Source organism: Mus pahari, chromosome 8 (genome assembly GCF_900095145.1).
Source record: "Mus pahari chromosome 8, PAHARI_EIJ_v1.1, whole genome shotgun sequence".
Lineage (NCBI taxonomy): Eukaryota > Metazoa > Chordata > Mammalia > Rodentia > Muridae > Mus > Mus pahari.
Genome location: NC_034597.1, coordinates 38,208,103 through 38,232,364, shown reverse-complemented (window position 1 = coordinate 38,232,364; position 24,262 = coordinate 38,208,103). Strand labels below are relative to the sequence as shown.

At 45.0% G+C, this 24,262-nt stretch overlaps 2 protein-coding genes across 3 annotated transcripts in view; one reads left to right on the top strand and one right to left on the bottom strand.

Annotated features, from left to right (window-relative positions):
* Dlgap5 (DLG associated protein 5) overlaps positions 1–18,720 on the top strand; it is a 31,198-nt gene extending 12,478 nt beyond the window's left edge. Inside the window, exons 10-19 of the mRNA XM_029541664.1 lie at positions 407–530; positions 5,110–5,195; positions 6,846–7,006; positions 8,061–8,153; positions 10,539–10,758; positions 12,320–12,500; positions 15,151–15,208; positions 16,111–16,330; positions 17,358–17,404; positions 18,540–18,720. Coding sequence (XP_029397524.1) covers positions 407–530; positions 5,110–5,195; positions 6,846–7,006; positions 8,061–8,153; positions 10,539–10,758; positions 12,320–12,500; positions 15,151–15,208; positions 16,111–16,330; positions 17,358–17,404; positions 18,540–18,653 — 1,304 coding nt within the window. The 3' untranslated portion in view covers positions 18,654–18,720. The remainder of the gene's footprint in view (positions 1–406; positions 531–5,109; positions 5,196–6,845; positions 7,007–8,060; positions 8,154–10,538; positions 10,759–12,319; positions 12,501–15,150; positions 15,209–16,110; positions 16,331–17,357; positions 17,405–18,539) is intronic.
* Positions 18,721–21,196: 2,476 nt separating this feature from the next.
* The window catches only part of Lgals3 (galectin 3), a 12,366-nt gene continuing 9,300 nt past the window's right edge, over positions 21,197–24,262 (bottom strand). For both annotated transcript variants that reach the window (XM_021203896.2, XM_021203895.2), the window contains exons 5-6: positions 22,234–22,399; positions 21,197–21,469 (exon numbers count right to left, since the gene is read on the bottom strand). In XM_021203896.2, the coding sequence (XP_021059555.1) occupies positions 21,314–21,469; positions 22,234–22,399 (322 nt within the window). In that variant the 3' untranslated portion in view covers positions 21,197–21,313. The remainder of the gene's footprint in view (positions 21,470–22,233; positions 22,400–24,262) is intronic.

The following is a 24,262-nucleotide window of genomic DNA, read 5'->3' as shown; positions in this document are numbered from 1 at the left end:
GATTTTTGTAGAATCTTGGGTGGAGCTCATTTTCACCTTTGTTTACAGTGCAGAGCTTGGGGAATGTGGGGGAGGAGCTGAGAGGGGGAGGAGCTAGGGAGGCAGCTCTGCCACTAAGCTCTGGATCCTGAGGACAGAGCTGGGTATGGGTGGGGCAGGAGCTGGAGACTAGCCTGGGGGGGGGGAGGGGACACTGCAGGTGGCTTTTCAGAAATAAAGTAGAGCGGGCTTGAGGGCTCCACACTAATGAACACAGAAATATTAACAACCCTAACAGAGGAGATGTGAATGAAGTGACTGAGGCAAAGTTTTAAAGTTCAACATGATAAAACCAAAGGATTTAAAAATCTCCCATGAGGAGTGTCACTTTAGGAATTGTTCTTTAATGAATATTTTTTGTTCATAGAAAGTGGCTTAAATCAGGACGCTTCTACTTCAAATTCAAATCACATTTCGGTGAAAGGAGTCCCATCCTCTGAAGTGAGTGAAGGCCAGACACCTCAGCCCCAGCGTGATGTGCCATACTTCAGGTTTGTGTGTTGATACTGTAGACATAGTCTAGACATTTAGTTCCAGATTTAAGCGTTTGATTTTATGCAGAAATGTTGAGTATGGTAAATGGGGAGGAGCTAGCTTTGGATGTTTCTTCCACTTTGCCGGTGGGACGTGAATATGGTTCTAAAGGTGGCATATGTGCGAGGGGAAGTGTCCTTCCCAGCCCTGTAGATTGACCCTTCCTTGCAGGCGTTAATCATCTTTTTGTGAATATTTTAAGGGATAAATACTTCATTTCAGGACAGACACCTTTGTCTTGTACAGTCCATCGTTTGTTCTCCTTCAGTGTTAAGTGTTGCTGACATCCTATTTTAGCATCTGATGCGTGGGTACGCCTGTCCCGCTCTGTCTCCCTCGGCCGTGGGGATATGGTCCTGCCTGTCCCGCTCTGTCTCCCTCCTTGGTGGTGTTCAGCTCGTGGGTATAAACATGTTTCAGCTGATCATGCTTGATGCCAAACCTGAAAAGAGAAAAGCTGGCGATGGTGTCACTTGGCAGTGTCCCTCCTGGCTTCCATGAAGTCCTGAGTAAACTGGCCAGGGCTGTAATCTCAGCACTCAGGAGGCAGAGGCAGGAGGATCAGAAATTTAAGGTTGGCTACTTGACAAGTTCAAGAAACATGAGAACTTGCCTTTTTTTTTTTTTTACATCCTTTGAGAATTCCATACAATGCATTTTCACCAAATTCACCCCAGCAGCTTCCTTTAGTGCTTCCCTGGTCTGCCCCAACCTCCAAGCCCCCTGCGAGTCTTTTTTTTTTTTTTTTTTTTAAACTGACCCATGGACTTCCCTTTGTGAGTGTTGGCTGTCCGCTGGAGCATGCTACCAGGAGCCACATCTTTAAAGAAAGCTGACTCTTTCCTTCCTCCTGAAGCCATCAACTGCCATGGTTGAGACCAGATCTGCCTTTAAAAATGATAAAACAAATACTGATTTCCAATTACATTCCCTCAAGCAGTGTCTGAAGGTTATTTTCCCAGGATAGTACTTGCAGTATTTTAGAACTTTGTCAGTCAGCTAGAGGGCATGCCATCCTCCTGTCATACTTTTGTTGGTTGGTTGGCTTGTCACGTGTGGGTGTCATGCTTACACGTGTGCTAGTACCTGTACACATGTGTAGTACCTTACACATGTGCCTGGTACCTGCAGAGGCCACACGAGGATTCTGGATCCCCTGGAAGTGGCGTGAGCCCTGTGTGGGTGCTGAGGATCAAACAATGCCCCTAACTCATGAGCCATCACCTGCTGTTTTAATTGTCTTTTCCTGAGTATTTCCTGTTAGTAACCACTCAAATTGCTTCTACAGTGGAGGTTTTCAATCAAATGTAAGGGCATCTAGAGGTGTACACTAGTTAGTCTGTGGTGCCGCTGAGTCCCTGAGGTAACAGGTGAGTAATGTCAGGGCTAAGCCGTGGCTCCGCCTCATTACTTCAGTCCTTGTGCTTTTATTATGTCTGTCCATTGAGTGAACTAAACCTTTTTCCTTCCTATTATGTCTGATCTTTCCACTGTTGGCCTTGAACCCCAAGCCTTGCTTATGCTGTGGAAATGCTCTCTCATTGAGTACATCTCTAGGCCTAGTTTCTCTTAAGAAATCGAGTGTGGAGGCTCACGCTTATCACCCAGCTCTTGGGAGGCTTGGGTTTCAGGCTAGCCTGCCTGCAGGACACTGAGAGTGGACCCTCCAGGGCCTCCTTTCCTCTGATCTCCCTTGAGTTTGTTGGTATTTTTCCAGTTTTTGTTAAGAGGTACATACATCATGTAAGTGTTGCTGTAAGTGTGCAGTGCACAGGTATTAAACACACTTGTAGTGTCATGTGGCCGTCACCAGCACCCATCTCCATAGCTTTCATCTCCTGTATTCTGTATCTTCCAGACAGATCCCCATTTTTCCTAAGAGCCCCTAGCAAACACCATTCTAGTCTCCTTCTCCATAGTTTTCTCTACTAAGTGCACCATGCAGTTAAATAGAACCACTCACGGTTTGCCTTTGTTTAATTATTTTCTTTGAGGGGAGATTGGAGAGTTGTTTGAGACAGGGTCTCCTTCCATAGTCCTGGCTGTCCTGGAACTTACTGTCCTGGACCAGGCTGCCCTCGAACTCCTGAATGCTAGGCTTAAAGGTGTGCACCACCACTGTCTAGCTTTTTCATTTGTTTTTAAGACAGTCTCAAGTAGCCCAGAGTTGATGAGCCAGGAGATGTTCCTGTGTCAGCCTTCTGACTGGTGTGGTTTTGGACATTTATCTACTACCCCAAGCCAGTGTTCGTTTTTGTGACTGGTTTCTTTCACTTAGGGTAGTGTCCTTAAGATTGATCTGTAATGATCTGTTAAAATTAGAATTCCCTTCTCTCTTTCTCTGTTTCCTTTCTTTTCTTCCTTTCTTTCTTCCTTCCTTTTCCTCTTCCTCTTCCTCCTTTCCCTCCTCCTCTTCCTCTTCCCCTCCCTCCTCTTCTCCTTCCTCTTCTTCCTCCTCTTCCTCTCCCTCCTCTTCCTCTTTTTCCTCCTCCTCTTCTTCCTCCTCCTCCTCTCCCTCCTCTCCTTCCTCCTCTCCCTCCTCCTCTTCCTTTTTCAGTTGTGATCTCAGTGTGTAGTCCTAACTAGCGGGTGCTTTACTTTGTAGACCAGACTGGTCTCCAGCTCATGGGCATTCCTCCTGTTTATGCCTGGGAAGTGCTGGGAGGATAGACTCAAGCCCTGTGCTCAGTTCTCCTTTTTCATGGTTGGATAGTACTGGGGTGGGGAGGCTGGGCTGCAGGGAGAGCCCAGCCATTCAGGGGACTTTGCTGCTTTTACAGAGCGTTTGCTTCCCAGCATCCACATGGCAGCCCACAACCAGCTGTCACTTCCAGAGAATCCAGCACCCTCTTCTGTCCTCCAAGGGCAAAGTATTTCATACACATGAAAGTAAAGAAATCTTGAGTGCTGCTCTGTATAAATCACATTTTGCTTCTCCATATATCTGTCATTTATGTTTTTGTTGTTTGTTTTTGTTTTGTTCTTGTTTGTGACGGTGTCATGCTATGTTCTTCTGACTGGCTTAAAATTCACTGTACACGTTCTGAACCTGGCTGGCCCAGAGCTCCCTATAGCAATCTCCAATGTAGATTGATCCTTCTGTCTCTGAATCTAGTGCCAGCACACCCAGCTGTAATGACAGTTGGCTCCTTTCCATCTTTTATTGATTAGAATTTCTGTGAACATGAGAGTGCAAATATGCCTTTCGGACTTTGCTTTCAGTTCTTTGTATACCTAGATGTGGGATTGCTGGCTCATGTTAGAAGTGTTGATTTCTCTGCACTCTGGGATGTCTGTATAAACACAGATTGAACTGCTCTCGGGCCTGGGTCTCTCAGCCTAGCATTATTCATGTTTTAGGTTATGTACTTGTTTGAGGGCCTTCCTGTACATTGTTGGGTGTTTGGAGCATCTCTATCCTATAGTAACAATCAAAAATGCCTTCAGCCAGGCTCAGTGACATACTCCTTCAGTCCTAGCAGAAGGGAGGAGGATCTTTGAATTCAAGGTCAGCTAGGTTCTATAGTGAGACCTTATCTTAAAAAAATAAAACAAAAGTCTCTAGATTTGGGTTGTGGTGACACTCACCTATATTCCCAGCATTTGGGCGGCAGAGGCAAGTGCACCTCTGAGTTTGAGGCCAGCTTGGTCTCAGTGTGAGTTCCAAGACAGCCAGAGCTACACAGAGAAACAACAAAAAGGTCTCTAGACATCAAATGTTGTCTGTGAGCAAAACTGACTGGAAAAACACCACCTGATTCCAGCCTTTGTAGTAAAGGCCTCGCCCTCACTGGAGCGAGTGGGTTGCTTGTTCTCATTCTCTTGTTTGACCCAGGGTCTTGCTTTGTGGCCATGGTGGGCTGACAGGCGCTGTGGGACCCATGCTGGTCTTTCACGTACAGAACTTCTCCTACCTCATCTCCTCAAGTGCTATGACTGCAGGGTGCGCTTTATGGTGAACTCTCACCCTAGACCTCACAGGGCTGTCTCCGGCGTGCTTCCGGCACTCGGCTTGTCCTTAGTTCCATAAAGAACTGTGTGTGAGTATGAAATACACCAGAGTTGTTGGACTCCAGTCAGCCTCTGAACAAATCAGGAACAGTAGCTTGGATGGTGGGTCTTGGCATCATCGATCCAATGTGAGTTTTAGGTAGAGAGGAATGGACAGTCACAAGGTATATGATGACAGGAAATTTGTCATTCATGAGTTTTAGTATAGTTCATTAAATCCTTACACTATTTAATTTTTTATTCCTGAATTAAAAAAAAAAATCTTTGGTTGATTTGGTTTGGTTTTTGAGACAGGGTTTCTCTGTAGCCCTGGCTGTCCTGGAACTCACTTTGTCACCAGGCTGGCCTCGAACTCAGAGATCCAGCAGTGTCTGCATCCCGGGTGCTAGGATAAACGGTGTGCACCACCACTACCTGGCGTACCTTTGTTTTAAACTGTTCTAGTCTTGTGTGTTATGTCAGAGTGGTAAGCGTGAACTAAGGTGGGCAACACTTGGAACAGTAACGTGTCTATCCTAATTTTAGGAAAATCCTCCAATCAGAAACTGACAAGCTGACCTCGCACTGCCTGGAGTGGGAGGGGAAGCTGGAGCTGGACATCCCTGATGATGGTAAGGAGAGTCATCTTAGTCTGTCTCTTTTGTTACCGTTGTGTTGGTCTCTGTTGTAGAGAGGTTCTCTCAGCACAGGCTGGCCTGGAGCTCACTCTGTACTGGAACCTTGAACTCTGTCATCCTTTCTCACCTCCCAAGGGCTGGGCTTACAGCTGTGTCAAACACACCTGACCACAAAGTGCTTATGTGTTAAGGGTTGTTTGGGTTTAGGTGTGTGTGTGTGTGTTGTTGTTGTTGTTGTTGTTGTTGTTGTTGCTGTTTGGGTTTTTTGTAGTAGTAGTAGAGATTCAGCCCAGGATCTTGTATGTGCTAAGCAAGTACTTGACCACAGTCCTTATTTCCTTTCAATTCAAAATGAAAGCTCTGGTGTTGTCCAACTTTGTAGTTTTAGTATTACTCCAAATACCCAGAGCTGTCTAACATATGCCCCCTGATATTTCTATGCTAGAGAAGTACACAACCTTTATATATCTTGTTTTGCTTTGTTTTTTTTTAAGATCCATATTTTTTTCTTTTTTTTAAAGATTTATTTATTATATGTAAGTACACTGTAGCCGTCTTCAGACACTCCAGAAGAGAGCGTCAGATCTTGTTATGGATGGTTATGAGCCACCATGTGGTTGCTGGGATCTGAACTCTGGACCTTTGGAAGAGCAGTCGGGTGCTCTTACCCACTGAGCCATCTCACCAGCCCCATATCTTGTTTTCTTAATGTGACCTTACATATATCGGTGTTATTTGGTATTCCTTTAATCTCAGTGTTCAGAAGGCAGAGGCTAGTTGGAGTTCATGGGTTCAAGATCAGCCTGCTCTACAGAGCAAGTTCCAGGACAGCTAGGGCTACACAGAGGAACACTGACTCAAAAACAACAAAAACAAAACAAGAAAAATATGTATTTGTGTGTGTGTATATATGTGTGTATGTGTTTGTGTGTGTATTCTGAGTTATAATTATGTAAATCAGTATGAAAACAAATTTTGGCAGAGGTCCTTAGTCCCGTTTATTTGGAGAAGCTATTTATAAAGAGTTACCAGTACAGTGTCCTTGGATACCTTGCCTGTGTGAGGGTGAAGTCTCCTAAGTACAAGGAGAGGGAATCATATTCATTGCGGAGCCGTGCGTGATTGAGGATGGGCATTGCTAACTGTTACTGGGTCTTGAAGCAAGCTCCTCATGCTCAGTAATTCTTAACATTTATTTTATTTTATTAAGATTTATTTACTTATTTTATGTATATGAGTACACTGTAGCTGTACAGATGGTTGTGAGCCTTCATGTGGTTGTTGACCCCACTCGCTCTGGCCCAAAGATTTATTTATTATAAATAAGTACACTTTTATACTATAACTGTCTTCAGATGCACCAGAAGAGGGCGTCAGAGCTTATTACAGATGGTTGTGAGCCACCAGGTGGTTGCTGGGATTTGAACTCAGGAACTTCAGAAGAGCAGTCAGTGCTTTTACCTGCTGAGTCATCTCGCCACCCCCCTCTTGCTCAGTATTTATAGCTAAGTTTTTTTTTTTTTTTTTTGGGTAGTCATTTTTGTTTTGCTGTAAGAATTTGATTCTGTGAGCTCTAGGGCATTGAGGTTAAGACTCAGTTGTCTGGCTTGCTATAATTTATTAGTTATTTCTTAACTTCTTTAGCTAAAGATCTTATCCGTACAACGGTTGGTCAAACAAGACTCCTTATCAAGGAGAGATTCAGACAGTTTGAAGGACTGGTGGACAACTGCGAGTATAAACGGGGTGAAAAGGAGACGACCTGCACAGATCTGGATGGATTCTGGGACATGGTCAGTTTTCAGGTATGTGTCAGGTGTGCTGCCCGCATCTGCTTCTGACGTCAGTAAATAGGAGATGACAGTAGTTCAGCTACTTGGGGTGTAAGGTGTGAGGTCTCAGGATGCCCCATGTCAGCCACACTGCCTTCTCCCCCATGCTGTCAGAGTCAGTGATAATGGTGTGTGTGAGGAGTGAGCTGATGCAGTTATGAATTCCTGTCGTATGCTGGGCATTGTAGTTAGAGATGACCGAAGGCTGAGTAGATAAGGGCGTGGTGACACACATGGTGCCTAATCCCAGCTCGAGGCCAGCCTGGTCTACAATTGCAGACAGCCAGAGCCACACAGAGGAACATAGAGTCTGACTCCCTCTTACAGTACCCATACTCAGGAGGGCCACAGGTGAACTCTCAGGCACACGCAGATAATATATACACATAAATAAAATCAGCCTGGAAGGAAGGAAAGCAGAGTAAGCAGAGCAGTTATGTGTGGCGGCATACACCTTTAGTCCCTCACTCCGGGGGACTACGTCTTTAGACGTTGCATTCAGAGTTGTATTCAGAATTATTAACAATATTCAGGTGCTTTCTACTGTACAGAAGGATATACACAGGTTACGTGCAAATGCCAGGGACTCTCACCCTCTCTGGTGTGTGTGTGGTGCTGAGGACCTGACTTGGAGCTTTCTCTGTGACAGGCAGGCACTTGAACACACAATTTACAGTGACTTAACCTGAATAACCCCCAGCATTTGGGAGGTGGAGGCTGGAAGATCGGGAGTTCCAAGTATTTTCTTGGACTATAGAGCAAGTTGTGGGTCATCCTGGGTTGATGTGAGTCTTTCTGTCTGTCTGTCTGTCTGTCTGTCTGTCTGTCTGTCTGTCTCTCTCTCTCTCTCTCTCTCTCTCTCTCACATACACACACACACACACACACGCCCATACACAGGACTTTAATAACTAACCAGTTCTGGATCACCATTTTCTGTTTATTTGACATGGTCATTCATTTTAGAGTCCTAAAGTAACAATTTTGGCATAGCACTAATTGGACAAACTTGGACTTTTATTACCAGGTCGATGATGTGAACAAGAAGTTCAACAACCTGATCAAACTTGAGGCGTCAGGATGGAAAGACAGCAATAATCCAGGCAAAAAAGTCCTCCGGGTAGGTTTGTGCATTCCCAGCACAGATTCTTTTCTGGTTGGTTTCTAAGAGTGTCTTTATTCACTTGAATGGGGGCTTGTGCCATGAGGGGCAGCAAGTGAGGGTCAGAGGGCAAGCTTGAGGCATTGACTCTTCACCTCTGTCACGGAAACTTTGACGTTTCACAAGCTGAATTCATACATTGCTTATTACATTCTATTGCCATGGGGGCAGGGGAGCAAGGATATACTCAACACAAAATGTTAAGACGTTTCCTCTGAAGAGAAGAAAGTCACAGATGAGTGGTGGACAGTGGGTGGATGGGCACGTGTTTGTTTTATTCTGAGAGCTGACCCGTGTTGACATGTGTGTTGTGGCAGCCTTGTCATACCAGCTCTAGGGAGGCTGGACAGGGTTCAAGGCCAGCGTGGGCTACATAGCAAGTATCAGGACAGCAAGGATTATATATAGCAAGACTCTGTTGTACAAAACCAGAACACACCTCCTATGTTTATGTATTTGCTTGTGATTACAATAGCAGTAGATAATTCATGTTTTGTTTATGATTACTCTAGATAGTCACATGTTAAGCTTTATAGCAGTCCAATTGGTTGGGTGCTATAGTCACAGTTTATGGTTGAAAATTCCAAAACTCCAAAGATGAAATCATTTGCCCAAGACTTTCATTCCAGGGTTCCTTATTCCAGAGCCCATGCTCTTGGTGGGCAGACCACACCCCTCACTGCCTCCTGTGGGACAGACTGTGGAAGGAGAGATGTTATGTATTTCTTCACTGTGCTTATGAGGTTTTCTATTTTTCCTGTAAAGCATGCTTTGTTAATCTAATAAGAATCCACTTGGGTACAAGAGCATATGCTGCCCTCTGACTCCAGCTCACACAGGGAGGCCTGCAGAGGCCGGGACTCCAGCTCACACAGGGCGGCCTGCAGAGGCCGGAACTGCAGCTCTAGGGGCTTGATGCTCTCTTCTGGACTCTGGGGACACCACACCTGCACTCACGCGCAGTCTCACACATAAACACACATGTACACATAATTTAAAACAGTTTTAAAGTCCATCGTGCACCTCAAATGGACATTTATCAAATGGTCAGTTTCCTTCTGATACTTTTTACTATGTTATGCAAACAAAGCTGCTCTGAATTCCGTCTCAGTAAAATAAACTTTATTATTTCCTCCTATTGAAATCGCAGTACAAGGATCTGAGAGGAGTGGTCAGATCATTGAACACATTTTAAATCATCTTTAATAGTAAAGGATGTTATTTATAAAAAACGGCTAGTATAATGATAATTGTTTTTGGGGTGGGTCTAAGGATCCCAGCCTGAATTCAAACAGAACCTGTTGGGGTTGATGAATACTGACCTCAGTTAAACAGGGATGGCTTATTGAACACACACCCCAAGACTGAACAACCAGGGCAACAGCTCAAAGCTGTACACTGGACATTTCTCAGGGCCAGCTTATAAAGGCTACAACCACAATGAGTTCATGCACAGGTGCTGAAGTGCTGCCCGGTGGTCAGCCCAGACTCAAGCCATTTTAAACATAACAGTTCATATTGATCTTTAATGTGATGGGTCCTATGTGAAGCTTATAGTTGTGGAATTTCAGATGAACAAACCTTATAACATTCAGAACATGACAGGTTATGTGGGAAGCATGACCCTAATCTGGGTCAAGTTATTTTCTGTGTCAATGACTGGCAGGCATATTACAGCAACAATATGAAATAGCTGGTGGGCATGGAACAAAATGGCTACAGCTATGCTGGGAGAGCGTGGCCAGGCTTAACAGAATCCTCCTGCCTCAGCTTCCAGGATGCTGGGATTACAGACTCCTGACATACTGTGGGTTTAGCCCTCAAAGTAATTTATTAGTGGCTCTAGCATATAAGAATTGTAGCTCTGCCTGTGACCACCAGATGTCTCTCCTTCTACGTTATTTGGTTGGCTGGAGAGAACTTTATGAAACCTCAAAGCCCCCCACCCCCACCCCCAGAGATACACTTCCTCTAACAAGGGCATACCTACTTCAACAGGGCCACCTCTAGTTCTGCCTTAACAGTTCTGACTGGGGACCAGCCATTCCAACGCATGAGCCTATGGGGGTTGTTTTCATCCACACCACACAAGGTGATAGTCGGTGGGGTGATGCCCCCTTAATATCAGCTGGTCCTGAGGCTGAAACGGGTGTGCATTCAAGCCATGGGGGACAAGATAGTGAGACCCTGACTCAGAATAAAAGTTAGAAGGGCTACGGACTTACTTCAGTGGAGGAACGATTTCCTACTCTGCGCAGGGCTCTGGGGTCAGTCCTCAGTACCACAGGAAAGGAGAAGGTGGTAATGGACATACATACCTTTAATTGCTATTTCTCCTTGCAGAAAAAAATTGTGCCCGGTAGAACAAGTAAAGCAAAGCAGGATGAAGACGGACGAGCGGCAGCTAGGAGTCGCCTCGCCGCCATAAAGAATGCAATGAAAGACAGGCTGCGGCAGGAAGTGCAGGCCCATGCAGCAGCTCCTGAGTCAGCAAAGGAAGTTGAAAAAATAGTGTTCGATGCTGGGTTTTTCAGAATCGAGAGCCCTGTGAAGTCTTTCTCAGGTTTGTAGTTTGGTGAGACTGAAGAGCAGTGTTGGGCCAAGTGAGGCTGGAGTAAAAGGTGGAGAGTGACTTTCCCATAAAAGGACCCCACGCGCTGATGTCTAGAAGTAGGCTCTGTGCTGGCAAGCCCACATGCACATCACATATTGAGACGTGTGCTCAGACGGGCTTGTGCGTGATTTATCTTAAGATCCTGTTCATGTTTTCCAAGTGATGCCATAGCTGTCTCTGCCATGCAATGCCAGTCTGTGTGTGAGGTTCCGAGACGAGCTAGGCTAGGGGTCCGATGCAGGGGAAGCGGACCTGAGTTATCACACTTCCTCAGCTGTGCCCCTCCGCATGGGGTCGGGGAGGCGACTGTGCTGCTGTCTTTGAGATCCTCGGGGTCAAACTCAGCTCGATGTGTGGTCAGCAAGCACTTGTCCCTCCAGACACAGCCTCCCTTTCTGAAATCCTCTCTTTTTTCCACAAGGCTTGGCTAAGTTTCCCAGGCTGGCCTTGGACTCACACAGGCCGGCAGCTTGCTGTGGTCCTGCTGCCTGAGCCTTCAAGAGGCTGTAGTGTCGGGCTTGTGCCACCAGTCCCCACTGTGCATCCCTGTATTCAAAGGTCTCCTGTACGCTACTCACATGAGGTCATTGTCTTACCTCCTGCTAGGACGGTGGTTCTGGCAGTAGCTACATTCAAGTGCCATGTTGGAGGAAGCCGAGTGTCTCAGCAGTTTATCTGTAATGCTTTCTTGTTCTCCCGTTCCCATGACTAGCCTGCGTTTCAGCTGTGTTTGGTAACCATCTACAGCACAATACAGCTGATGTCTCAGCTTACCAGGAAATGCTCTGCGGTGCTAAACCATCAAAGGAACTCATTAAGAGACTAGCTCTCTCTCTCTCTCTCTTCTTTCTTTTTCTTTTTCTTTTTCTTTTTTGACTCAGGGTTTCTCTGTGTGGCCCTTGCTGTTCTAGAACTCACTTTATAGACCAGGCTGGCGTCCCAACTCCCAGAGATCTTAAGTGCTGAGATAAAGGTGTGCGCCGCCACTCCTCTGAGTCACCGCTTTTGACCCAGGCACTTGTTTGCCTGCGTTAGCCAGGGATAGCTCACTTGCTCGTTTACGTCATACCTTCTAAAATATTCTTACTGTTCTGCTTATTGTCAGAGGGGCGCCTCTTCGAATTTCTTTTTAAGCTTTAGTTTTATTTTATGTACCTTTACCTACACAGTCGTCTACACCACGTGTGTGCCTGGTGCCTGTGGAAGTCAGAGGAGAACATCAGATCCCCGGGACCTGGAGTTACAGTTGTCTTGAAATATCATGAGGTGCTGGGAACCAAACCTGTCTCCTCTGGGAGAGCAGCCAGCGTTCTTAACTACTGAGCCTCTCGGCAGCCTTTTGAGATAAAGTCATAGGCATGGCATATGAAAGCTAAGCACGGGCTAATGTGACTATCCTCTTGTCCCAGAAAGCCCCTGGTACTGGACAGTAACAAACATTGACAAGAGCAGGCTCTGCACCGCCTCTCTGAACAGAGTGAACGAAAAGACTGCTTGTTCTTATTTCCAGTACTGCCTTGTGAACGTCGTTCTCAAAGATTCGGAACACCTCTGTCTGCCAGCAAAGTTGTGCCTGCAGGCAGGACTGCTGGGGACCTTCTGAGACAGAAGACGCCACTGAAGAAGCCAGACCCTCAGAGCAGCAAGAGTGAGCGTGCTGATGGGACGTTTTCAGATGGCCTTGAAAGCAGGTATCTTTCACATGTGCTGTGAATTTAGTGGTCTTGACATGAGCTATCGTTCCATATGGCTAAGCTGGTAGTGTATCAGCCGTATGTTTCTAATTAAACTTCACATATAACCCTGTAACATGTGGGCAAAGCTTGCTCTTTTCTGAGGAAACAGACTTCAGATTTCAGGTTGGCACCAACTCTGATGTTGGTAGTTATAGCCACTCAGGAGACTGAGTGGAAGGATTATTTCACCAGCAGTTTGGAACCAGCCTTAGCAACACTGCCTATCTTAAAGCACCAGGACTGAAGTTGCTAAGTGGTCCTGATGCGATTGGCAGAAGTGTACCATGCAGTCCAAGGGAGAGAAGCAGTGTGGTGTCCTCTGGTGACAGAAAGTGCCCAGTGTGTGCAGACAACCTAGACATCGCTTTAGGTCATTAACAGCCAACCCTTACAGTAGCCCTGCTAGGTGCTGGGGGAGAAACTTAAGTGGTATCTTAATGAAGTTTAGCTTGGAGTTGCTCAAACTGATCCATTCTCTACACAGTTGCATCAGCATAACCTAAGCTGTCCTTACAGTGGCTCATAGATAAGTGTGCAGCTCATCTGAGAGGGAAGGGGAACCTTAAACAAATAGGAAATTGTAATCTGATGTCTGGAGACGATGTTGGGCATGTTATTAATCCAAAGTTTGAAAAATGTTGAACATTCCTTGTTGCAAAAACATCCCACTAAATAAGACATGGTGTGGGCCAGACCCTGGGAGTTAGAATAGAGGAGGCTCATGAAAGTCCTTAACTATTTTATAATGTCTTTTTAAACTTTTGATAATATACCAAAAGCATCTTCATCCTTTAGGGCCTCAAAAATGCTTTTGGTATTATAAAATGTTTTGTAAAATATCAATTTATTATCATACTTTGTATAATTTATTATTAGACTTTATATAATTTATAATTTATTATCTATATTAGGAAGACCTGTAATAGCAGTTGAGTCATATTGTTACTGGGACCACCAATATAGTTCAGAGGGTCACTTATTTTGCAAGCCTGTGGCCTTCACACACACACAGTTTTTTCAAATGTTCATTTGCAAACGTCTTACAAGAAGGCATCTTAAAACAACTTTGAAGCAGACGGTTGTGGTGCATGCCTTTAATCCCAGTACTCGGGAGACAGAAGCAGGTGAGTTCGAGGCCAGCCTGGTCGGTAGAATGAGCTCCAGAACAGCCTGAGCTACACAGAGAGACCCTGACTGAAAAAACAAAACAAAACAAAAAACTAACTTTACAATAAGTTGTTGTTTAAGATTCATTTTTATTTATGTGTGTGTGCTACATGTGTGTGGGTCCATGCAGGGGCAAAGGAGGACTTCAGATTTCCTGGAGCCAGACTTACAAGCAATTGTAAGTTGACTAATATGGGAGCCAAACTCTCGTCCTCTGTAAAAGCAAAAACTCTTCTCTCTGGAAGAGAATATTTTTAAAACAAACATGAAGAAATAAAATTACATTCGTTACTTGAATGTGTAGATTCACGCATGCGTGCTGTGATGTGTGTGGAAGCCAGAGGGCAGCTTCCAACAATCAGTTCTCTCCTCCCAGCATGCGAGTGAGTTCCAGGGCTGAACTCAGATCGTCAGGCTTGGCGGCAGGCTCCTTTACCTAGGAACCATCTTGTTGACCCCTGAAGAGATTATGACAGATACATTTTCTTAACTTGTTTTTTATAAACATACAATTTCAGTTTGTTTGTTTGTGTCATCTTCATGGTTTTGGTTTTTGGTGGTCCTGGGATTGAACACAGAGCCTTCACATGCTGGGCAGGCACTCTGCCAGCCCTATACTGTGTTCTTCTTTTCAATTACATTTTCATTTATATTTGTTCTGTCTCTGTGTTTATGGGCACACACATACTCAGATCTGGTCTCTATTTACGTTTATGGTTAAACTATATTGAATTACGCTGTCAAATAAACGTAGCCAACTTGCAGGCGTGGTAGCACATCTGTAGTTTCAGCACTTAGGAAGCTGAGGCAGGGACACTGAGAAGCCAGCCTGTCACACAGAACAGCTGCCTACACAATAACTGAGCTGCTTTGCTTCACGACTCGGCCCCACCCTGACCTGTTCCTGGTTATGTGGCTCTGGATCTGGCTAAGATTCAGCCTTGCAAGCCGGGCGGTGGTGGCGCACGCCTTTAATCCCCGCACTTGGGAGGCAGAGGCAGGTGGATTTCTGAGTTCTAGGCCAGCCTGGTCTACAAAGTGAGTTCCAGGACAGCTAGGGCTACACAGAGAAACCCTGTCTTGAAAAAAACCAAAAACAAAAAAAAAAGGATTCAGCATTGCAGCTGGAACGGTATTAGCCTGAGTGATTGGCATAGGAAGGGGCCTGTGAGCTTCCAGGGAAAAAGGATATCATACAATAGCTGTCTAGTCCGTACAGATCTGTGTGGCCATCATACAATAGCTGTCCAGTCTGTACAGATCTGTGTGGCCATCATACAATAGCTGTCTGGTCTGTATGGATCAGCGGCTCTTGGGACAGGCTCTGTGTTCAGCCCCAGTATGCAAACTAGTGGTCTCCATGCAGGATGGACTCAGAGCACAGGTCGAATGATTGTGACGTTTCATTATTGCTGTATAATACCACTGCTTGTTTCAGGTGCCATGTAGAAGATGCCCTGTGTCCTGGAGAACAAGATTCAAGTGACATAGAGCATGTAAGTCCTATTGCATGGTGGTGGAAGGTAGCCAAGGGTGTCATCTGTTTACTGGAGACACTACACGCAGTCGTCCTCCTCCTTTGCATGACCCTCGGGTTGTTTGCAGCCGTGCTCTCTTTGTATTCAGGCCACATCAAGATGGCTGCAGAACCAGAGAATTAGAGAATCCAAGATCTTTGGCCTCTTCAAAGTTCTTTAAGAGTTATTTTATGTATATGTGTTTTGCCTGCATGTATATCTATGCACTATGTACATCGTCTACTGGACCTGGAATTACAGAAGGTTGTGTGCTGCCATGTGGGTGCTGTGAAGAGCAGCCGGTGCTCTTAACCACGGAGCCATCTCTTGCCCTGGCCTTTATGTTTTGGAACCAAACTCAATGATAACAATAGCTATACCTGTCTGTGTATTATACCTGCCTTCTCTTACTGTGTAGGCCTTGAACGGGAACCGTTTTGCCCCAGAGTCCTGGGCAATACCAGGCCAAGTTTGCTCTTGTGATTTACTTCTCTTCCCCAAAACACGTGCCCCTCTCTGAGCTGAGTGTGGGTGCTTACGGAAAAGGCTGTCTTCATTACTGTGTTGTTTGTGAGCTGTGCAGGTGGCCTGAAGCAGACAGTGAGACATAGGGTGGTCCTTAGACTTTGTTTTGTTTTTTTCCGGATAGGGTTTTTCTGAGTAGCTCTGGCTATCCTGGAACTTGCTCTGTAGACCAGGCTGGCCTAGAACTCACAGAGATCTATCTGCCTGCCTTTGCCCCCTGAGTGCTGTCTTGCATGCTTTATATACTTTTTATTATGTCAGCTTTCTGTTTTTCATATATTTAATAGTAATAAAACTTTTTTCATTTGTTTCAATTATGGTGCTTGGAATCTATAATGCCTACTTTTTGCCTCTAGGATGTAAATAAAATAAATGCCAAGATGGATTGTTTCTCTGTTGAAACGTATTTGCCTCTTCCTGCTGGTGATGCTAATACCAATCAAAAAGAAGCAATCTCAGCCGTGGAAGGAGTGAGTTCTGCAGTCACCTCCCAGGATGTGCTGATGAGCAACCCTGAGACAAGTACCTCCTCACAGAGCAACACCTCACAAGAAGAAGCTGAGGCATCCCAGTCAGGTAAGATCTTCTCAGATACAACGAAGCCTGGGAAAAAGTGTAGATGTAGATGATTGTTGTAGAATTCTGAGAACCAGGTTCTCATGATGAGGGTTAAGCTCTTAGAAGCTCACTATAACTATCTCATACAAGTTTCAGAATACTTTGTTCTTCAACCAGCTGTGAAGGGCCATGCTTATAATCCTAGCAAAAGAGAAGCCAAGACAGGAGGATTCCTCCTAGTTCAGGGCCAGCCTGTACTGCACACAGTGTTCCAGGCCAGCAAGAGCAATAGAGTGAGACCTTATTTCAAAATGGGAAGAAAAAGAAGTGTGGTTCTTGTAACGCAGATGCTAGAGAGAAATGCCGGCCCACACTGGAGACGGGGGCCTTTGACAGTGGACCCGGTCCGTTAGACTCAGAAGTTCCCTCAGCTCTCGTCAGCCCACATCCAGAAGCTACCTTCAGAATAGTCTGCTTTTCCTGTCTAATGCCTGTTGCTATGTACTATGTTGTGATTGTTCTATAAGGAAACAGGCCATATTTGTGTGACAGTGCAATGGTGGTCAGTTTTCCTCCACTATTCTATAGGTCTGTCAGAGACCTGAGGTACAGTAAAATGTTACAGCTGTGCACAGTCATTTAATGTCTTTTGTCTGAACTTACTTTATATGATGCATGATCTCACTATGTAGCCCTGGCTAGCCTGCAACTCGCTGTGTAGACCAGGCTGTCCAGGACCTCATGGAGAGCCACCTGCCCTGCCTCCTGGGTGCTGGGGTTACAGGTGTGTGCCACCACCCTGGTCCCTGTCTGTTCCTCTTCAGTAACATGGCTACCTTTAAAATGACAAGAATGGTACTTTCTTATAGAAGATGCTCATACTTAAAGTACAAGTTTTACCTGAAGTCTAATTGCATTTAAACAGTGTGACACAGCCAGGTGTAGTAGGTCTGTTTTCTTCATTTGATTGATTAAAGCTTTGCCCACTTGTAGCAACCCTTGATCAAAACAATATTCTTTTAAAATCATTTCTCTTATTTTTCAGTGCCATTATATAAAAGGCTCACTTCTGAATGCCACCTTCTTGGTCCAGTAAGTTTTCATCTTATATTCTAGATTTGTGCAGTTGTGAAGATGTTCTGAGTGTGTCTTATTTATGATTATTCCGAGGGTGTGTGCATGCCACAACATTTGTGGAGGCCAGAGGACAGCTTTGGGGAGCCAGTTCACTTCTGTTGGGGTTCATGGAACTAAAGTCATCAGCCCTTTAACCTGCTGAGACCTCTCAAGCACCCTGTATGGTTTCAAAATAGGGTCCAGAATAGGGACCAAGCTGGCCTCGAACTCTCCTCTCTGGTTCTGAGATTACAGGTGTCCCGGTGCTAGATTTGTTTTGTAAATTAGCACTACTCACTTTCCAACTTGAGTGGAAGGTTTGGAATGTATGTCTTCCCATTATCTGTACATGGATTCAGTTGCATACAGGATCTGTTCTAAAAATGGAAGAGGGCTGGAGGGGTGCCTCGGAGCCCCTGGGTTTAATTCCCAGCACCCACTCGGCCCATGGTGTTCAACGCCCTCCTGGCCTCCGTGGGTAAAACACCCATATACATAAAATATTTATTTTTTAAAGTTTTTAATTGAGAAAAGGCTCAACAGTCATACAATCTAATTAGTCTTAAACCCTGACCGTGTATCTTGCTATTCAAACTTGATTGGAAACATTGGATGAAAACTTAAATATCTAATGCATGGCTTGGATTATGGTAGATGTTTCTAAGTGACACAAGTTTTTATAATAAAGTATATCAAAAAATAAAATACAACATAAGCTGATGCTTCTGCTGCAGCCAGCGCATGGTAGGCGGTGTCTGTCCCCATCGCCGTCCTCCTTGGTGTTCTTCACCCTGAAATTCTTTACTCCAGCTGTGCTCTGCTGCGGGGTCTTTCCTGGGGGCTCAGGAGGTGAGATGGGATTTCTTTGTGTAGCTTTGGGTGCTATAACTCACTCTGTACACCAGGCTGGCAGCTTGAGATCTGCCTGCTATGGTGGCGCACATAAACAAAATTAAAAACCCTTTACATTAGGTCTTATGCTGTTAATAATTTCATTGTTACATAGGGAAAGTTACTTTCTCCTTGGCACTCAGTTAACTAAGAGTGTAGAGAGCTTATTTGGGGCCATGCTCGATGGTGGATTCCTTGACTGCTCTGCTGTGTTCTTTAGCCAGGCCTCAGCTGCACCAGCGCCTGCACTCAGGAGGAGCCCAGACAGCCAGATCGTGGCAGACAGTTCTCCTTTGGGGGGGACCTCATTGTCTTCTCACCTGCAAGACCCTGAAGAGAACACCAGGAGGGCTTTTAATTTAAAATAACTGCAAACATTCTTTTCTTCGCATTGTTAATTCTGATACATTCGTATGTGAAGATATGCACTGGTATCCACTTCTATTTGGTCTGTTTATATTGCATTGCAGTGTTTTAATTTTCCCTGTTTGTAGAGACATATTTTAATGATGAGACTGTAAAAAGCCTGTAGGTTATTTAAAATATTAAACGTGAGATAAAGTTTTGCATCTGCGGGCTCATTTTATAGATTTTCATTTGAGCGCCTGTATCCGTTGACATCAGATAGTTTGGTTTTCCTGTATTCCTTTAGATAAGGTTTCCTGAATCATGAAGTCCACTTATAGTTACTCTGTTCAATCCTTGCTGCCTCTGATACTTTTCCCTTTAACAGAGCTAACTGCCATGGACAAGGTTGAGAGAGAGAAGAAACTTTACCAAAAAAAAAAAAAAAAAATCTGGAATTTCAGGATGCTATGAGCTGCTTCACGTGGATGCTGGAAAGCCAGTCCTCTGGAAGAGCAGTGTGTACACTTGGCTGAGCCATCACTCCAGCCCTTATTTTATAATCCCTTAACGTCATGACTGACTGTAAAACACTCCAGATACAGGAGGGAGACGGCTCAGGAAAGGCAGTGCCCTCTGACACCACCTTTATGTGGTGGCACTTTCCAGCTCTTCCCCCACACGCACATACATACATCATACATCATACATCATACATCCAGCAGAACATAAGTGACAACTCAGTGCTACAAACAGCACACAGAAGCAAAGGCTAACAGCCCTACCCTGTGTTCCCTGTGTTCCCTGTGCTGTAATGTGGTCTGAGTATGAGCTGCACTTTGGAAGAAGTCATTCCACACATAATAGGAACCTTATAGGTTTAGGATTAGACATTTTCAAGAGAAAGTTTAGTCTATTTTTGACGTCAGAAGTAGATGGGTTTGGCTCTGGGGAAAGATGGAATTTATCATGACGCCCAAACAACTTACTGGAAGGTTACATGAGGTGTTTACATAGAAGAATGTTCATAGAAAATCCCTTACAAAAACATAAGGATGCATGGAGCGCCCACAAATGGATGACGGAAAGTTATGGGTGGGGAAATTGCCTGATGGGTAAGGACACCTGACAGCCTGAGGTCAACGCCCAGAACCTGCATGCTGGAAGGAGAGACCCAGCTCTCTGCATGCTCTTGTCCCGTCAGTTGTGATTGCAAGTGCTTGCTTTTACAGACCTCTTGATTTCTGTTTTCCTGGGACGCCAGCTTGTGACATTCTCCAGTTTAAACTAATCGAGAAGATAACGTCGTAGAACAGACTTTTGACCTTTTCCTACTTTGAGCTTACTGATAATAGGAAAGATAAAAAGCGTCAGATATGAGAATGGACATGTAAACCAAGAGACGGTTTCAATGGTATTGAATACTCATTTGAAGGCAATAGCCTGGGGCTTTACAGGAAAAATGGGTTTAAGACCAGCCTCCACGACAGATAATTCAGGACTGTATACCTGATTGTCCCATAATTGCAGTGATGCTGGTGTGAGCGACCTGCTCCCTGTCGTACAGAGCAGAGTCTGTGTGGTACAGAACAATGCCAGAAGACAGTGTGCAGGCAGGGTCAGCGCTGGCAGCAGCGACAGATAATTCAGGACTGTATACCTGATTGTCCCATAATTGCAGTGATGCTGGTGTGAGCGACCTGCTCCCTGTCGTACAGAGCAGAGTCTGTGTGGTACAGAACAATGCCAGAAGACAGTGTGCAGGCAGGGTCAGCGCTGGCAGCAGCGACAGATAATTCAGGACTGTATACCTGATTGTCCCATAATTGCAGTGATGCTGGTGTGAGCGACCTGCTCCCTGTCGTACAGAGCAGAGTCTGTGTGGTACAGAACAATGCCAGAAGACAGTGTGCAGGCAGGGTCAGCGCTGGCAGCAGCCTCACGTTCTTTCCTGTGCCCTGATTGGCCCTTATCTAGGGTTGTGTAAGTGCACCCTTTGATCTTCCCTTGGAATCGCCTAGCAGTGCTACGTAACACAACTACCCAGATGCCCATGGTAACTGTCTGCTGGTGAGCTGGCGCCGTTCAGCGTATTTCCTTTTTAAAAATCAGGATGGTTTATTGATAATTACATATTTCCCTTTATATACTCACGCTGCACCAAATCAAAGGGCATATAAAGACAGGCAGCTGGAGGCATCGGTGGACCTGACTTGTCCCAGCACCGCTGGAAGAGGGATGCAAGTCAGTCATCCACCCTCAAGACAGTTCTCACGAGGATCTGAGTCTGGTTCCCAGCTCCCTGGTCACAAAGCCTACAACCACCTGTAACTCTAGCTCCAGGAGGCCTGGTGCCTCTTGTATGAGCAGGCACCTGTACCCATGTACACAGACACACAACACACAAAGTTTAAAGGGCTAAGGATGTGTAGCTCAGTGAGAGAACACTTGCCTAGCAGTCACAAGATCCTAAGATTTGACACCCAGTATCAAAAAAAAAAAAAAAAAAAAAAAGCAAAAGCAAAAGGTACCTCTCAGCATGAGACTGTTTATTAAATGGATGTCTTACAAGAATGATAAGGAGAGAGAAATGCAAAGTTTTCCACTCCTAATGCACACAGGGCCAGTTTTGGTGCTGCCCCTTCTGGCTTAGATCATGGCATGGTTAGCGCTGGTGAGGGTTATGTCACCACTGATCCCCAGCTGGCTGATTTCCCTGAGGTTCTTCATCCGATGGTTGTACTGCAATAGGTGAGCATCGTTGACTGCAACCTTGAAGTGGTCAGCTTCAACCAGGACTTGTATCTAGGAACCGAACATGGGAAACTGTCAAAAGCATGTAATAACCAGTACAATGTAGGCATTCCACCATGTGTGTTTCCCAGGACATACTGTCTGCCATGTTTCGTTTTCATCTGTCAATTTTTATGTGAAGAAGGAAATATATATTGATTTTTAAACCGTGTAGCCTTAGTTCAGGAAGTTCATTATTTCATTTTTACGTTTGCTTCTGGAATGAAAATGACCCAGAGCAGTAGTTGGATAGCAAAAATGAATCTACATTGTCACATCTAAAACACAATAAAAAGATATCAAAGTTATCAGAAACACCCAGGAGGCAGATCTGAGTACCAGGACAGCCAGGGCTACAGAAAGAAACAACAACAACAAAAACCAACCCAAAAGTTTAATGGGGGTCTAGAGTACCAAAAGTTAAGAACAGCAACATAGGAAGGAATCCCTTAATGACAAATTTATAGCCAGTTTTGGGAAGGCCGGGAAATACTTTTTCCCATAGTTAATGAACATTCATCCTTAAATCCTGTAAGTGGAGTTTTGTGATATAGACCAGTGATGCGCTATTGGAAGTGTTTGGAGAGGTGCCCGTGGCAATGGGGAGGCTCCTGAAGGAGCTGACTGACATGCCACTCCTGCCTCAGCCCTAGCCTGTTGAGGCTGGTTGCCTGCTGAGGTGGGGAGGAGGATTGGCCAAGTGCCCACGACAGGTTTTCCCGTGATTCCCCTTGGTAAGTGAACGTTGTGTGCATACAGCTGCAGCCCCAACTTACTTTGAATGGTTTGCCGCTCTCGAAGGGGAAAACTGATTGTCTTTCTTCCCTTCCCCAGTTATTGTCCTGCTTCGTGTTACACACAATGACTCTTTTGTTGTTTTCATTGAAGCGGGGGTTAAAGTGGAAGGCAACATCATTCCCTCTCTTGAAATCTAGAGCAATCCTGTTTTAAACCAGAAACAGAAGATAATTAAAGTGTGTATCAAGTCAAGAACATCTAACTCGCTAAAATGCAAACTCTTTCATAATGTGTTGGAACTGTTTTTCGGTTCTGAAGGCAAATAAGCCACAGTATCAGATCCAACTCAAAAGAACAGGCATATCCTCCCACTCATTAGTATGATCATGTCAAAAGTCAAGCCCAGCGGGACAAATGTGCCTTGTCTGTTCATTGAGACAGGGTCTCACTATGTAGCCCAAGCTGGCCTCCAGCTTGTGATTCTCGCCTACCTTGGCCTCCTGAGAGCTGTGATTTTAAGTGTGTGTCACCAGCTGTCTTGTTTGGGGGGTCGTTCCTAACTGTAGTGCTCGCTTCTCTCTTCACATACTCTTGTGTACTCAGGCAAAGGCTTTAGACCCATCCTGAGAGCATTTTGTACCTTGCTATAAGTAATAATCATGGTTATTTTCCTACCCTGGTAGACTACTTTTAATATCTGTCCAAAGGAAGCCAGCTACCTAAGAACTATCAAGTACCTGACTTGGTCATGGTTAACCGGAAATCTCAGAACAGCAGGGTACACGGATGTAGCTAATGTTTCCTTCCCGGTTGCTCTGTTGTAAAGTCAGGACATGAGGTGTGACTGACTAAAGTGCCACTTGAACTTTCTGACCCTTTTTGTTCTTGTGTGTTAATGCAAACTCAAATCTGTTGTTAAGGGACTGGCCCTACTGGGTGTCTTAAGGTGAGCTCTGTACAGTAACACTAGAAGCTGATATCTGTGATCTAGACCCAACAGCGATTCTTTGGGTATTCTGAATAACTTAGGAGCAGTCGGGGAATGTGACCATAGTGTTTGGGTCCACTGGCTCTAGTTCTCCCGTGAACAGAGATTGTCATCTCTGTCACACAAGCACTTTTTCCCCATGAATTTGTTAGGGTGTTTGTGGGTTCACACATTTCTTTTCCTGTTTACTATTTGACCCAGAATCAGTTTTGAGTTATCAGTATATAGGCTACATTACAAGTGTTACTGGAACTAAATTATCTAGTGCAATAACCCTCAATTGTTAATGTTAACTCTACAGTTCTGCACTATGTTGGAACAGGTTATATAAATGTATATTTTGAAAATAAATACACATATAACACACACACACACACACACACATATATGAGAGTATTTACTGTGAGACAAGTTATACCATGTGATGGGCCACCAAACTTAGAGCATCTCTCTATGCTGTGTTGAAAGAAGAGTGGCTTGGGACAGTGCTTCCCACACAGAACCAGAGGAGGGAGGTTGGCTGGAGGAGTGATTGTAAACCTATCAAAGCTGTGTCCATCTGGTGACAGACTGTGGCTCCCATTCCTTTACCAAGTACAAACTGATACAGAGGAATTCATAGCTTCATTCTGTTTGTTTTTTTTTTTGAGATAGACTCATGCTATATACAGCTCAGGCTGTCCTTGAACTTAGAATCTTTCTGTTTCCATCTCCTATAAGCTAGGATGTTGGGTATCCACCTCCATAGCCAATCCTGTACTTAAAAAATCTTGAGCCGGGCGTGGTGGCACACGCCTTTAATCTCAGCACTCGGGAGGCAGAGGCAGGCGGATTTCTGAGTTTGAGGCCACCATGGTCTACAGAGTGAGTTCCAGGACAGCCAGGGCTATACAGAGAAACCCTGTCTCGAAAAACAAAAAAAACAACAACAACAAAAAAAAAACTTGAATAAACCTGTACACCTGGCTGGAATGTCTACCTTTGGTCCATAAGACTTAAAAACAGACTCACGGGCTGGTGAGATGGCTCAGTGGGTAAGAGCACCCGACTGCTCTTCCGAAGGTCCGGAGTTCAAATCC